This window comes from Grammomys surdaster, unplaced genomic scaffold (assembly GCF_004785775.1).
Source record: "Grammomys surdaster isolate TR1022 unplaced genomic scaffold, NIH_TR_1.0 1164, whole genome shotgun sequence".
Classification (NCBI taxonomy): domain Eukaryota; kingdom Metazoa; phylum Chordata; class Mammalia; order Rodentia; family Muridae; genus Grammomys; species Grammomys surdaster.
The window spans coordinates 2,797,887-2,814,191 of record NW_021605583.1 but is presented as its reverse complement, the minus strand read 5'-3'; the positions used below and the strand labels follow the sequence as shown (position 1 = coordinate 2,814,191).

Genomic DNA, 16,305 nt, shown 5'->3' with positions numbered 1-16,305 from the left:
AGGCAGTAAAGGTTTTCCCCCAAGAGCTGCCGTTGGAGATCGTTAGAGTTTGAATGTGAATATCTCTTAAGGCATTCTGTGTTCTGGGCTATTTAACTAGCTGCCATGCTTTAGGAAAGTGGTTAGATCCTGAGGTGTCTCACCTAATCAATGAATTAGTCTTGGGATTGATTGATTTGTAATATGATATCGTCTATGAGAGAGGGGACAGGGCCTCCCTGAAAGAAATGTCCAGGAGGCGCATGTCCTTGGAGCTATGCCCTCCTGCCCTGGCCCTTTCTAGGTCCATTCTGCTTGCTTCCTTTCTGCCATGACGTGAACAGCCTCACCCTCTACCCAGCTTCCTCATTGTGCGTGGTTCTGTGCAGCTATGGGCCCCGAAACACAGAGCCCAGTGACCAAGGACTTCTGAAACTGTGTGCTAAAAAGAGCAGTCCTGCCCTTAAGAAAAGTAACGAGGAAAGAAATGAGTGGGCAGGGGAGACTATGAGGGAGGAGTTTGGATGTGTCGTCAGACCTACAATAAGAAATGAGAGAACAAGGACAAGATGCCCAGAACACAGAGCACAACCGACAGACAGCATCCAAGCCAAGTGCCCCTGAGACTTAGTGCCTGGGTGGGGTCTCAGCACCCCTGGATCTCTTCCCATTAAGAAAGTGTCTGCATTTTGTGTGCCTGTCACCGTGTTTCTCATGAAGTGAGAGAAATACTCCATTCAGAGGAATTCCAGTGTTGTCAGTGTGGCTTTAGCTGTTTGCCCTCTCTTGTATCCTTAGCGCCAGACTCAGACAATGACATTAGTGATTATTGTTCTCATCAGGAAGTGTCCAGTGTGCCAACTTCAAGGACTTCTTCATCGCTGTTGTTATTTCCCCTGGGAACGCAAGGCTGCCTTTTGCCTTCTGGGCTCCAATTTATTTGGAACCTCTGTGACCTTTGACACCCCGGTGTCCTCTGTACCTCTCTTGTGCTGTCACTTTCTGAGATCTTTGTTCCTTAGGCTTAGTAGATGGTTTCCAGGAACATCTGATCCCACGGGAGCATGTCTTCCTTCATTGTTGCTACCGTCCTGTACTCAGAGTGCAGTGTCTTCGTAACCTGAGGATGTCCTGTCCATGGCAGTCTGTGGCCCTCACAGCTGTCATTCGCACAAATAAACTATGTAAAGGACACAGTCAGCCAAATCAGACCAATTTCTTTGTTGCCCCCCTTCTGGGTCTCAAAAAATTGCATCAGATGTACCCACCTAAACTGGATGTTAAACTGTCTCCTGCTTAGTTTTTAAAATGTAAGCCAGGGTAGTTCTTTGCCATGAGTAAGTAAGTACTCATTTGGGCCAGACCACATTAGCAAGCTACCTGATTGAGCAAACGTGGTTTTTTCCTCATGCAGTGGGAACAGAGAGCAGAGTGTCTGCTCCAGCAGCTGCCCCCTCCCTGCCGCCACAGTGTGCCATCTTGCTGAGAAACATATGCAACAAATCACTTTGTTTTCCCCCTTTTCATCAGACCCAATAAGACTTTTCAGTCGCTCTAATTCAGTATGAAAGTCTTCCTGTGGGCAGACTTTTCACATTGGACTGGAACAGTTGGAAATCCCAAATAACATGGTTTAATCCCATAATTTATTGAAGCAGTATCAGAGATGTATTATTCAACTTGATGGTCAGGATGGCATGTTTATACATATTTAATTTCTTGTTTCTCTTCTGAGTTGAGAAACTTATTAATCATAAGTCTCAGCCCTGTCTTTGCTTATTCATGGTGGCCAGGGCTCATATTCTTAGACTCACACTACTGAATTCTGTATTCTCACTGATTTTTATTTCAGGAGGCTCAGTCTTGAGGTAGGACCACACGTTGTATGAAGTTTCACCTTCAACTCAGTTTCATATTAAAAAAAAAAAAAGATAGCTCTAGTCCTCCTCTTCACTACTGTCATGCTCAGACCCTCGATTGCTAGTCAGTGTGTTGACCTCAAGCCTTTTGTTTTGACTATTTTATTACAGAGATATTTAATATGCTTCTAGAAAAGTGTTTTAATTCTGATATCTGAGTGCCTTTCAAGCGTTTGGGAATCTCTTTCTCCTTTGGTTTCCAAGATCTGAGCCATAGAATTGGGAGTATGGTCAGTGCTTGCACAGACCTGGCATTTCCCTATATTGCTGAACCTTCTTTTCAGTGGCACTCTGCTCACTGAAGGACAGGAGCGTGTCTCAACTTCTTTCAGTCTGGTTCAGTGGAGCCGACTCTGAGGCATACTTTTTCCATCAGTGTTTGTGGTGAGTGGTTCTTCTAAGGGACTCCAAGGTTTTTAGCATGGTTAGTAGACTTTGAAGTCTTTCCTATGAAGATTGAAATCCAAGGGTTGGGTTCAAGGAGAAGTGTTGCTTTCAGGGGCTTCCAGATAAGGACATTGATTTCAATAGTGTCTGTTCTCTTGGTTTTCTACCTCTTTCCTTATCCATTTTCTCATGACTAATGTCTCGACTGTTAGTCCTCAATCAGTGATAATTCAGGGATTGGAGAGTGGTCACTGGTCACTAAGACATTTAGGAAAGACATTCTGAAGTAACTGATTATGCCTGATCCACCTTACAGGACGTTGTCTGTCCAGTTCTTCCCCTCCCCTGGCAATTTGTCATCTGGAAGTGATCCCATCAGCAGTGTCCCTTGTCTGCCTCTTTATTGGTAACAATAACGCTGATCCCTAAGGAAGACGAGGATCAGTCCATAAGCGGGCCCCCTGCTTATAAAGCATATGTGTTTAATTTGTAGTCCCTCCACGTAACTTGATGATCGATATCCAGAAAGACACGGCAGTTGAAGGGGAGGAGATTGAAGTCAACTGCACTGCCATGGCCAGCAAGCCGGCTACGACCATCCGGTGGTTCAAAGGGAACAAGGAACTCAAAGGTATGATGGAGACTGCTCAGGCATGAAGCAGTGAGCGGGCACTCGACTCTAGCAAGTGGGCCTTTGTGGAAACTACAAACAATTGTTCCTGAACCAAAAGTATCCATTCAGATACAGTTTCTAATCAATTAGCAAAAACATCTGAGGCCAGAACGAGATGGCTTTTATTGCCTTCGCTCGTATCCACCCCTCTGTGCTTTGAGAGTTGGTGGTGAAGCAAACTGTAAACAGGAACACTTCAAGACCAGGAAGAGCCTATGTCAGGGATGTCCCGACGTCTGAGGCTGTCTCTGTCTGTGCCTCAGGTTTCACTGCTTTTATCCTGTTTTGTGGTGACTTGATGGTGTAGAACCCCAGGTTTTCATGCTGTGTGTTTTTTTAAACTTCAGGCCGTTCACTCTCAGGACGATTCATCGCACCGTCCGTGAGCTGTGGTTATGTGCTCTCCTGCAAGACTAAGAGCTTTGCAGACTAAGAGCTTATGTTAATTAAGAACTTACAGAGATGACTTTGCTGGTGAACACGTAATTCTTCTGCAAAGTCTCTGCCTTTGGGGTGACCCTAAGGGAGCTTGGATAGCCCTGTATTGTAGAAATGTGGGCATTTTCTATCGAGTACTCACAGCTGGCAGCCTTTGGCTCTGTTCCTTTTCCAGGTTGCCCTGAACGTAGTGCCTAAACAAAGCACTCACCTCTAATGGAACTACTCAGCCATGTGCCTCAGTTTCCTCTAAAAAAGGAACAATAATACTGGGGTGTTATTATGAAGATGAAATGAGAAAACATTTACCAAGCACTGGGGAAGCACCTGAGGCAGAATAAGGACTGTATGTGTGCTCATTCAATAATTAACCAGTGTGAGGAAGAAGGTGGCCCTTTGAGATAGGTGATGTGGGAATCTATATCCAGAAAAGGAGAGCAGCCAATCTCCAAAAGCTCCTTCTGTCTTAAACTCCTACTTCCTAGGTATGGTTTTGAAAGGGAGGAGTTTCTCTGTCTAAGTGAATTGAGCCATTAACTGTGGACCGGCACACACAAAACATTCAAAGAAAGTTAATGGTGTGTCGTGCTTCGGGAGTCCAGGGTTCAGGAAAGGACTGCCTAGGCCTATTCACTCCCTCCGGAAGCCTCCTCCCTCCATCTCTGGGTGTTCTTGGACTTGTCTCCCATCTGGCCCAAAGCCCTATATCTTTCTTTGCTCTAGCCCACTGCCATTGCATTTCTTGTGGTCTTCCAGAAGTCTCAGAGTTTAAACATTTCAATTACAATTTCAATTATATAAATCCATTAAGTTACTTTTCCTCTTAATTGTGGATGACAGGGGTAGGCAAATGGGGCTTGTTTTTGTCTCCACTGCTGATGGAATTACTCAGGGGATTTGGACTTCACCCTAGGTTTACAGTGGCATGACAGCCCTGTAGATATTTGAAGTTCTGATGGTCGTAGGGGTGAAAGGCTTTTTTCCTTCCTCCTCTTAATGCCACAGGCAGCCAAGTGTCAAAATGGTTGAACTTAAAACTGACTTGGCAAGAGGTTCCAAGATAAAAGAAATAAACATATTTGAATTGAAATAATGTATATTGCTTAGGTTTCAAATGTATCTGAACTACTGTTATACAAGGCTGAAAAGAAGGAAACTAAAGGAAATAACCATTTTATGGGGTCTCCAGTCCTAGATTGCCCTGACCTATGATGTTGACATGATGGTACTAAAATAACACTGTTGGGGTTGGGGAGAAAAGAAAAGGATCGTGATCTGTTTTGTCTCCCACAGGCAAATCAGAGGTGGAAGAGTGGTCGGACATGTACACTGTGACCAGTCAGCTGATGCTGAAGGTGCACAAGGAAGATGATGGGGTCCCAGTGATCTGTCAGGTGGAGCACCCTGCAGTCACTGGAAACCTGCAGACCCAGCGCTATCTAGAAGTGCAGTGTGAGTAAGCCAAGCATCTTGTTTTGAGGCCAGTGCTTGGAAGCTCCTGGCAGTCACTCACTGGAAGTCTGTATACATTTCGTATGCTGTAGATGGGGTTTTCCCCTATTATCTTGGTAGAAAAGTAATCGAAATATCGTTCTGCTATAATGCTACTGTATTACCAAGTGCCGATGAGAATGTAAAGTTGCTGTTTCTAACTCAGACATGAAGCTAAGATAGTGCCAGGCTGCTTCACCGTGCCTTTCAGTTGACTGTCATCATTCCCAGACCAGCTAAGTCTCTGGTGGTTCCTCTTCCCTCCCTAATTCATCATAAACACTAGATGTTTATCTTTTTCTTCCCATTTTGTACCAATAGTTTGTTCTAAAGTGTATCTTCTATTTAGCTTTAGTTAAACTTCATCCATAATTCTCCATGGGAGTGAGACTGTCCCTCACCATCCCCTGTAAACTAAGGAAGAGGTCTCCTTGTCTTCTCCTCCAGTGCAGAAGATGGAGTGACCTTTCTGTCCAAAGCCATGCTCCATCCAAGATTGGGACCAGGTGGCTGTCTTCTGTCACTTTTCATCAAAAGATTTCTTCTGTAGTCTGGCCTGTGGAAGTCCCAGGATGCAGTGGGATATGTCCTGTGGATGGTGCTATGAGGGTTTGGTGGGCGAGCAGTGATTAGGGTCTGATGGGGGAAAGACATTGCCAACTCGCTAGTGCCTTAGGGCCACCGTAACAATGGGCAGTGCCACCACCGGCCTGTCCCAAAAGCACAGAAATCCATTCACATTTCTAAATTCCAAAGGAGCAAAAAACCACGGGCTTATTTGGACCACCTTCCCTCCAAAGACCTTAGTAGAGGGTCCCTTTTGCTCTTTATAGGGCAAGTACTGTAGGAGTCCCCCAGCGATTAGGGCAGCGGGTGTCACCCTTCCTGGTGCTGTGACCCTTTATGCTCTTCATGTTGTGTTGACCCACCGACTATAAAATTATTTTCATTTGATACTTTATAACTGTAATTTTTGCTACTGTTATGAATTGTAATGTAAATATCTGTATTTTCTGATGGTCTTGGGTGACACTTCACAGCCCATTCCCATCACTCAGGGGGCTTGTGTGTCATATAGAAACACACTGTCACCGAGGTTAGGGCCCACCCAGATGATGCAGAGTTTTCTCATCTTTTAAGATTGCACATGCAAAGATTCTTTTTCCAAATTAGGCCATATTCATTGGTTCTTGGGACTTGAATTTGCCTTTGGAAGCCGTTTTTCAGCTGATACCCCTTTTATTGTGTATTTAAATTGTCCAAGTAGAACAAGATGTAGGGAAAGTTATAAACTTGCTTATAAGAGACCGTCTTGTCCCAACCTCTTCTTGCCCTGTGAGCATGGCTCAATTTACATTAGAGAGCGCAGGTTTTTCTTGTTAATTCATTCCCTCTACTTCATTATATAGCTTCATTATGAGCATCATGCTTATAATTTTCATATCACTAAAACTATTGTGGTGTAATGTCCCTATAATGGGAAAACAGAAATGATCAGATATTATCTAAATTGGCAGATACTAGATTTCTTGTGACTTTGTTAATATGTAATTCATTTAAGCAAACTTAATATCCATTAACGTTCCTTGTAGGGGCCCATTAGCTTTAATAATACATTAGCTCCTTTGTGAGTCCTGAGTGGATATCCAACCCAGTTTCCACCCCTAAACCCTTTAAGTAGTTTCCCGAAGTATCTTTTAAATGGTGTATAGCCCCTCCCACCTACAAAATTACATTCCCTGCCAAATGCAGAATATTTCAGGCAGTATACCTCCTACCCCTGGAAAATGTGGTAATGATTCCTAGCCTTGTTTTCATTTTCTGTAGACTCAAGAGGGATTTGTCCTTCCACGAAAATGAATACAGCCCTGTATCTGAATCCATTTGGCTCCAATCTAACAAAAGACTGTGGGCTCCTCCCTCAGGAGAGGCACTGTGACACCTTCCAAAAAATGAGTCTGCAGCTACTCCTCATTTCACCACGACCGCCTTTGGTAGCTGACTCTGTTCTTCTCTCAACTAGAATTATATAGACATTATATTCTTGGTGCTATAAGTTAGATAGATAATAGATAGATAGATAGATAGATAGATAGATAGATAGATAGATAGATAGATGGATGGAAATCATCTTATATAAAGGAAGATAGAGATTACAGCACTTTATATAATTCAGAGAGGGAATTGGGTCTGGTTTGTAATCTTAATTAAGACTCTTGGAACTTAAGAAAGTCACCCGGCCCTTCGGTCTATGAATATCGTTCCATCCTCAGAGCTGTGCTGACCCTTGTGAAATCAGCCAGCAAGAAAAGACTTCATTCCCAACCAACTTGAGTCTCCTTGAACACCAGTAGCTCTTCCCTATCAAAAGCCACCTGTCCCCAAGGCTGAAGGCCAGGTGCATTAGGCCCTAAGTCAGCTGATACACTGGTGGGAGCCCAGCGCCAGTCCCTCACAGCAGTACTTTCTCTGCAGACATGCATCACTGTCTAAGGGAAGGGATAGGATTCTTTGTGTACACACTGAATTACTAGAGATACCCATGAAGATTAACAGTACGCTTCTCCTCTCCCCCCTTTTAAGTTGACTCAAATCCCTGAAGTTATCACCTTCATGGGGTCACTAACCCCTAACAACTCTTTTAATATCAATATACTAGAGGGAGGAATTAAATCAGTCACCACATTTTGCTTGCAATATAAGGAATTCATCTACCCAATATAGTTTTGCTAATTTCTTCAATCACTGATAAGACCTAATTCCCTTCGGCCACTTTATTGTTTTAACCTAACTATGATTTGCTGTTAAAAGCTGTAAAGTTACGGATTTTTTTCGGTATGTGTTTTAATCTAAAAAATTTAAAATATACCATTATTCTTTTTAATGTCTTCTCCTCTGTAAGCTAAGAAGATTTCTTCAGAATATCATCAGGGATCAGCACAGAGTTGCCAGGAATAGTGAACCCCTTCACAGCCTTCTCACTCTGTCCCGAGTCAGAAGGCCTGCAAGGCACATTGGTCTGAGTACCCTTTAGTAGCCTCAGCTGTCTTCATCCTGGCCAATTTGGACAAGGAAGGTTTATGGGATGAGCTCTCTGCTCCAGCTAAAATAAATGAATGTGAACCAGGCATTGAGCAGGGCTAGGTGACTGGTAGTAGAATCCCATACAAGTTAGGTTCTGCTTTACAGATGGCATTCAGAAGGAAATGAAATTTCCTTCACTGTGCCATTGATTTTCCTACATGAAAGGAGACAAAGGGAGGAGTGGTAAAAGAAAGGGAGGAGTGTACGTCTCCCCTTAAGATGGAGTCCACCATGTTACATAGTAGACAAGGGTTGAGCTGTAACTGGGTATTGCTTTTTTTCTTTTTTCTTTTTTTTTTTGTCTTGCGGATTCAAGTCCTAATTAATTGAACCAGTATTTGTAGTGTTTGTTAGTTAGCACCTCTATTTGTGGTACCAGGAGAAACTGTTGTGCCCAATTATGTGAGAAATCAGCCAGATGTGTGTGCTGTCATACTTTTAATAACCCTTAAATTTTGGTGAGTACAGATATTAATTGTGTAGCATGCATTGAAGTGATTAACATCAATGTAATTTATCATCTGGAGATTTCTGAACATAAATAAATGAGTTGTTTTGTTCAGCAAGGTGTTGACCCTTCCAGAATCAGTGAATTAAAGTCCCCCCTCCTCTTTTTTATTATAAATATGAAAGGCACCACAATCAGCCAAGTGTTCAGTTATTTGATTTTCTGGGGCATTAGCCTCTCTTGTTTGTGACATTCCCCTGTTGGGTGCTCGTTTGCAAGCTCATTAATAAGATTCTCTCATAGGAACATTGCTGGGAATGAAGAACGTACAGTAGGGCTCTTAGTTTGCTTGCTTTCCTTCTGAGGCCCAGCAAGGGTACAGCAGCATGCAGCTAAATGTTTAAAACAGGAAATAATTATGTTAGCAAGGTAGAATTCGGAGCTCTGCTTTCTTAGAAGCTACACAGAGAACGCTTGTGCCTTTTGAATATCCTGAACTGTATGACCCCTAAAGTCCTTCTGTGCGTCTTCTTTTCTTCCCCATCTCGCAAATGCCTGATAGGTGTGTTACCCAGATTTATACCATGGTTGATTAGAGCAGAGAGTGTAGCACTGTTAGTACAGCTTCAGATCTGAGGGAATACGCTCCTGTCAAATAACAACTGGCTTAAACGAGACCAGTTCACTGTCTGCGTGCTAGAAGAAAACTGTCTAAATAGCATCAAGGTGGCAACATATGGCGACATAAGCTGGGAATTCAAAGGGAAGCTGTGACCCCCAGTATGGAATTCTGAGGGTTTTGCTGTGGACGCCAGGGGCCAGGAGCTGGAAGTACTGCTGAGTGCCTTCCGTCTTCCCCACTGTAGGCTTGCTCTTTAGAATGTTTTGCAAAAAATCCTCATTTTGTTCAGGTTTTGCCCATTTATAGAACAAGAGGAACAAATGAAGAGCTGAATCTAGAAGGGAAAATGAAACAAAGCTTCCAGAAACCAGTATTGGAGCCCCTCCCCTGCCCAGATTACCACCTGACAGCTAATCGCGTACGTGGGCATGGCTCTCAAAATGAGTTTTATTGACTGGATGTAGCCAGGTATTTTATAAATCCATATCCCCATCCATCCAAGGTCTAGAGAAGGGTAGGTGGTTCCCCCCCCCACCTCCCATTCTCTCAGCTAGAGGAAAATTGGGCATTGGAGAGATGATCAAAATTTGTTCTTTATCTGTGACAAAATGAGTGTCTCTGTGATATTGATAGCGTCCTGTGGTGATGGAGGATGAAAAGCCTGGAGATTGGGAGCTCTCTCCTGTTTGGGCTACAGGATAAAGCTTCCCATAGCAGCTGCTTGGCTCCTCCCCGCTCTCCCAGGTTAATTCTGTTCCCAGGTTATATTCTTAAAGTGAAAACAGCTGTGTTCTCAGCTTGGGCCTGTTGCTATCTGATCTGTAGGTTCTGTGTCCAACAGGCTCCAGTGTATATAGCAACAAGCTGTGTCTCAGAGAGGTTATTTCAGGGATTATTATTCCTTATGAGAAACTATCAAGGCAGACAGACCCCCGATTGAAGCCCAGTTTGTAACCTAGCATTCTTTGTACAAGTCCAGATTAGGGACAGCTCGGAGTTCCTGAAGTTTCCTGTGGACTATGGATAATACAGCCCACAAGACCAAAACAGGCAGGGTAGGGCAGGTTGAAAATGATCCCTGGGGAAAGGCTTTTGCCTTCTGTAGCTTTGCCCTACAGACAAGCCAGTGCTGCTGTCACTGAGCTGAGTGGATAAAAGATGGCTCTGGTTTGGTGTCCAGATCCAGTTCTTACATTGTGAAGCTAATTTCCTAATGTATACTCTGCCTAATGGTTTTTAGCTCATTGTAAGAATCTAATTCTGTAGAAGGTTTAGATGATTGTGACACTGGTCTCTAAAATTTAAAAAGAATAGTCAAGCAAAATTCTTGATGGTGTTCCTAGTGATGCCAAAAATGCCAGGTAACAGTGCCATAAAATGTAGGTTCAACAGTCAAATTGCCTGGGCTGGTCCTCAAATTTGGGGAGCTGGCTTGACCTTCAAACAGACAGACAAACACACAGAATGGCCATATTTTGAGGGCTAAGACAGACTTGTGCATTTGTTACTATCATTTTCCTCTGGTAGAGCTAGCACAGAAGCTATGACCTCATTCTTCCTGCCTTCCTGATTTTCCTCCTAATTTAGTCACTCCTTCTACAGATACATTGTTAAGTGTCTCCTGTGTACCAGGCCCTGGCACCTTAGTTTTAAACCTGGGGTTTAAAAACAAGACAAGATGGCTGAAGAGGTGGCTCAGTGGTTAAAGGCAATGACTGTTCTTCCAGAAGACCAAAGTTTGGTTCCCTGTACCCACATGACAGCTCACAACCATCTGTAACTCCAGCTACAGGAGATCCACTGTCTTTTTGTGGCCGTTAGGCACATATATGGTGCAATGACATTCACGCAGGCAAAAAACCCGTATGTGCTGTATTAAAAGCCAAGCAAAACAAAAATCCTCTCTTAGCACAGAACATTGTTGTTCAGTAATACTTCTGATCCTGAAGATTTCCTCAAAGCTGTGGGGAAGCATTCTGTGAATATGGACCCTATTGTCAACAGAACTATGTTTCTCCAGGGCACGGAATACAACTTGAATCTTTTGTACTGAGCAGTAATTTTAACATGCACTAAATACCTAGTGCATTCTTCAGGGGGAAATGGCATTGTCCAGTGCTGCTGATGGTTTAAGCAGAGTTGTTTCATGCCTGTCTTAGTCTCTTATGATAGCTCATCCTTCTTCAAGAAGTCTAATTGGTTGTTTTCTTCTGTCCTTTCTTTTTTTTACTTTGTTTGTTTGTTTGTTTGTTTGTTTTGAGGCAGGTGTCTCACTCAGTAACCCAGGCTTTCCCAGAACTCACTCTGTAACCCAGCCTGACCTCCAATTCATGGAAATCCTCCTGCCTCAGCCTCCCAGCTGTTAGAGTTATAGGGATGGAGTATAATTTTCAGTGATGCAAACCAAACACATATCTTTCACCTTGAGAGCAAACAATCAACTGGGGAGATTTGTCACTAATGTCTAGGACAATAGAAAAGCAAGCACTTTACAATCTGCCCTTTTTTCCTTCTCTGGGAGAGCTGTGGACCTGTTCCCAGCCAGGTGTGTGTAGTCTCCTTGGATGCTCTACTTTGCATTAAAGAAGCTGTCTTCCCCAGCACTTTAGACAACTGAATTGTAGGGGCTGATTTTTTTCTTTGCGCTCAAACAGCATCTAATACGAGCCAAATCTCAGGTTAATCTTTGCATTGTTGTTCTACTCCAAACTACAGTAATCCTCCATGATTGACAGACTCCTCAGTCACTGCTTTCTCCAAGCTCCAGCGCACAGGGACTGACCCAGACCCTCTCCTAGCCAGACTGGTAGCAGCTGTCCTGGTGCTGCCCTGGGGGACGGGGGCTGGAAATGTGAGCCCTTGATCAGGCGTCAAACCCCACACTCAGTATGTTTCTGAACATTAAATGAAAATGAAACATGGAAATTGGAGGTTTGCACTCAAATCCTTGTAGTTATAGATATTTCCATGCAAAGCCCTTGGGCCTGGTTATAGTAGCCATGTCAAAGAACATTTAATGTCAGCATGCCCTGATTTAGAACTTCTAGGAAAAAGAGGGAAAGTTTCAGGTGCCCCTGGGATAATACCTGCCAAGGTATCAGGACACTCCCCCTGGTCTCAGGTCTGCTCTCTGCCACGTGGGACAGGTGGCATCCAGGTCGAAGGGGATGAGGACCACAGACCTGGTAATGCTAAGGTCTGGCTTCTGAGAGCAGCCTGTGTGTCTTCATTTGCATAGGAAATTGACATACAGGTTACAGAATCTTGAGTTTCATCTTCTAAGGAGATCACAGAACGGAGTGCAAGGTCAGACTGGCATGAAATCAATTGTAATCTGCCAGCAAGCCATTCAGACCTCTTTAAGAGTTTCCTTTTATATTCCTCCCTTTATAGACAGAGGAAAAGTACATTTAAGGAATGTCTCATCAAATCAGAATGTCTTCCTAAAATTATTTTTTTAATTGGTTGCTACTATAGTGTGCCCTGTGCCCTCCTGGTATTTAACCCTCTGTGCAGCTTTGACTAATGAACAAATTGTGTCAGCTGTAGCAGTCTTGCTAAGTGTATCATAGAGGGTTTAAAAGAGATTACAGTGTATTATGAAAACCTCAGATCTTTCCACCTAACTGATTGGCTGTTGCTGATGCCAGCACGACCAGTGCAATGTTCCTTAAGTGCACAGGCCTAACTCTTTTTCTTATTTTTATATAGCAGTTCCATTTTATAATGACATTAAGCCATTCTGAGCAATTTATGTCACTGGACAGTTATTGCAATTGGGTAGAAAGCGTCATCTGGCTTTTAGCCTTGTGCCCAACGACACCAACCGAGGCGTAAAATGATCCCCCAGAAAATGTACGAGGCTTTACCTCATTACTTAAAGATAAATCTTGGAGTCTGATTCTGTTTCAGAGAAGATTTGGTAAGTTATAGCATTTGATTTATGAACATAATTAAAATATAAATGACGAGCTCTGGCTCTTCAGTCAACCATCTGGATGATTTGACATTTGGACATCCTCCTGTTGTAGCCAGGGTCTTCTCTGGGAGCACTTAATGCCCCTGAGGCATCACTAGAAGCCCCAAGTCTCTGTCCCACCTGTTGAAGATCCTTAAGTTTCTCAGTTAGGGCACTGAAAGGGGAAGAAATTTACCTTTACGTTTCCTATCTCTTGAGGGAGAGCTCTTAGTGCTGGGGCCTCTGTTTGTTATATAGAGTATGAAGATAGCTCAGCTGCCTGTGGCCAGATAATATGCCCATAAATACTGCGTATGTCAATGGAAAATGACCTTTTCTATATAATACAAGCAAAATTGATGTGCACTTTTCCTGCCAGCCATTAAGGTAACTGTTGCAGCTGTGGCCACACATAACATGGTAGAAGCTTCCCCAGGGCCCTGGACCATAATTAGAGGAAAAAAAATCAGTTATCAAAACTGAAGGTGTAGCTTTTGTGGCTTAAAATACAGATTTTCGGTATGGCAGCCCCTTCACATATTCTTCCTGATTGGTGTGTGATTGATAACTGGTACAGATGTTTTAAAAAGTATTTAACAAAAACAAACTCACAGGTGCCAAAGAGACAGAGTGGATTAGAACTTTCATGCCCTCTTATTACTGACAGAAGTTGAGCATGGAAAGACCTGAGTGCATTCTCTGAAAATTCTCTCTTCCAGTTTGCTTGTAAATTACAAGGAGGAGAGAAACAATAGAAAATTTGCATGCAGACCACCAAGCATAGACCAGCAACTACAGACCAGAAAGAAAGAACAGCAAGCACACATCAGTAGGCACAAACCAGCCAGTGCAGACCGAGAGGGCAAGAAACATCCTTTGTCAAGCACAGCTACCAGGTGCAGATCAGCTGCCGTTCTCCTTAATAAACAGGCTGACGTCAGCAGTGCGTGAAAATTAACCTGTAAACCAACAGTCAGTTGTTGCTTAGACTTGGGGCTCTACGTTGATGTCAGAAGTCCCCTAAAGCAAGAGTGCTTGGAAGCTGTTTGGTTTCTGAGTATGAATTACTAGACAGGTCTTTCGTTATCTGTGTCATAACCTCATATTCATTTTTCTTTCTCCTTTTAAAACACAGATTCTGTCAAATAGCAATGCGCCAGGCAGAAGAACTTGTATCACTAAAAGTAACAGTCACGCTGTACACTTCAGGGTTCTGTTTAGTCTGAGGTATGATCTAAACGTGGGTGTCCAGGAGCCCTTGCTTCAGCCCCGGAGCCAGTGCTAGTCAAGGTCACCTGTTTACTCTATGCAAATAGTTCCTTCTTTCTCTGATAACAGTTATCAGGGACCTCAACATTCTAAGTCCAAGAAAGGGACTATGTCACTTGCAGTGGCCATCTGGAGCTTCTGTCATCTTTATGTTCTCTGACAAGTGATATTGTTCCTCAGAAAGCAGCACCGGTCCCAGTCAGTGGGCAGTGCACACTGGTGGGTGTTCGGGGGCCTCTCTTAAAAGGACCATAATATCTTGGGTTCTTAGTGACATAGCAGAAGGCATGTGGTGTAGGATCAAGACTAAAATTCATCTGGCAACAGCTGTCCTAGGCAAGCTGTCCCCCACATGATGACTTCCCTGTGCAGCAGCCATAGCTGCATGGGGGGTGGGGTGAGGTTGGCAGAGCCTGGCCGTATTTCTGTCTTCTCTTGTATTCCATAGGAAGAATACTGATGAGCTCACTACTTGTGAAAGGCCAAGGGGCTGTTGTTTAGGTGGTGTGATTCTGTGAGAAAGTAAAACTATGGTAATTGTTTTGACCTCCGAGACAACTAATGCCTGCCCTCTCACACTTGGTACTCTTGGGTCCGTTTCCAAAAATACACATTTACAGAGCCACAGAATTAAATAAGAAGCATAGGAAAATATATCCAATTCCACTCAGGTTCTATTTATAAATGCCTTTGTGTATCCACCCATGTTGATTCTAAGTACTTCTGCTTCCGTCCCTGTTCCCTGAACCCCTCCATCATTCATCTCTGATACCCACACGTGCCCTCACCAGCAATCACAGCTTTAAGCCAATGAGGGAAATAAAAACAACTCGTGTCGCTTTCTCGGATGCACAGTCGTGTTAGAAAGATATACTCAGCTTTAATTGTGGACCGCCATTGAGAAATGCACTTCAGAATCAGAACTCTCCCCCACACTCTTCCATGGTGCTGTCTGGTATTGTGTTATCTCTGAGACCTTCAACTAAGTACATCACTCTATGGGTACCAAAGTTGTCATCATTAACACTCTTGCTTACTCTGTGGTTGCATGGTTCCTCAGATAATGGGCTGTGGATGACTGTCAGTTCCCTTTCCTCTGTGTTTATGCCAGGATGGTTTTCTTTGGGACCACCCATCTCTCCTGGATCTTTTCTTCATAAAGCTGTTTGAGTGGAATTCGGGAAACAGTTTGATAGAAAGAGCATAGAAGAGACAACTTATTAATATGCAGTGTCAAAACACATTGTCACATGGTAATATGTGATATATGGTAAAATGTATCAATTTTGAGCACCACAAAAATCTTCAGCTTCACCTCAGCATGCAGGCAAATGAGTTTCCCTTAGCTTGACTGAATTTAGAGATAAACTTCAGTGTAACAGAATGTTTTTCACAGAAATTGTTTGATGTGCCACAGTTGGCTTATGAATCTCTTATCTATTCAAGGTTCACTCCTTAGAGTTATAAGTCAATTTAATGTGAACAAATGCCAGGATTACTAACTAATTAGAAGGATGTTGCTGAAGGCACGTGGATGGGGACAGAGTAAGAGCTGGCGGTGTGGGGTTTGGGACAGGATGTGGCTCTGATCTGCCTGATGCTATCGTTTGCTAAACATTATGCTTTGTGTTGTCGCACAGATAAACCGCAAGTGCATATCCAGATGACTTACCCTCTACAAGGCCTAACCCGGGAAGGGGATGCGCTTGAGTTAACGTGTGAAGCCATCGGGAAGCCCCAGTAAGTTCTGAAGGCCAAAGTTGGCAGAGAGTCGTGAGCAGTAAATGTCACAACATGAAGTTGTGCATTCACAACTCATTGGCCTGTCACCTGTCTCCTGCTGTAAAAAGGATGGGTGATCTTTCAGAAACTGAAGAGTATCCAATGACAGGGGAATAAATATCAATGATTCTTACTAGTTAGGATTAGGAGGGACTGCCTTCCTAATCTAAAATTCTAGTGAATTCTGTCTGTTTTATTATCATTAACAGGCTGGTTGGGACTATTTTCTCTTACATAAAATGTCAACATACTGGG

General features: G+C 43.3%; 1 protein-coding gene across 3 annotated transcripts in view; it reads left to right on the top strand.

Annotated features, from left to right (window-relative positions):
• The window catches only part of Cadm1 (cell adhesion molecule 1), a 321,034-nt gene that overhangs the window by 262,211 nt on the left and 42,518 nt on the right, over positions 1-16,305 (top strand). For all 3 annotated transcript variants that reach the window (XM_028783700.1, XM_028783699.1, XM_028783701.1), the window contains exons 4-6: positions 2,779-2,916; positions 4,690-4,848; positions 15,909-16,008. In XM_028783700.1, the coding sequence (XP_028639533.1) occupies positions 2,779-2,916; positions 4,690-4,848; positions 15,909-16,008 (397 nt within the window). The remainder of the gene's footprint in view (positions 1-2,778; positions 2,917-4,689; positions 4,849-15,908; positions 16,009-16,305) is intronic.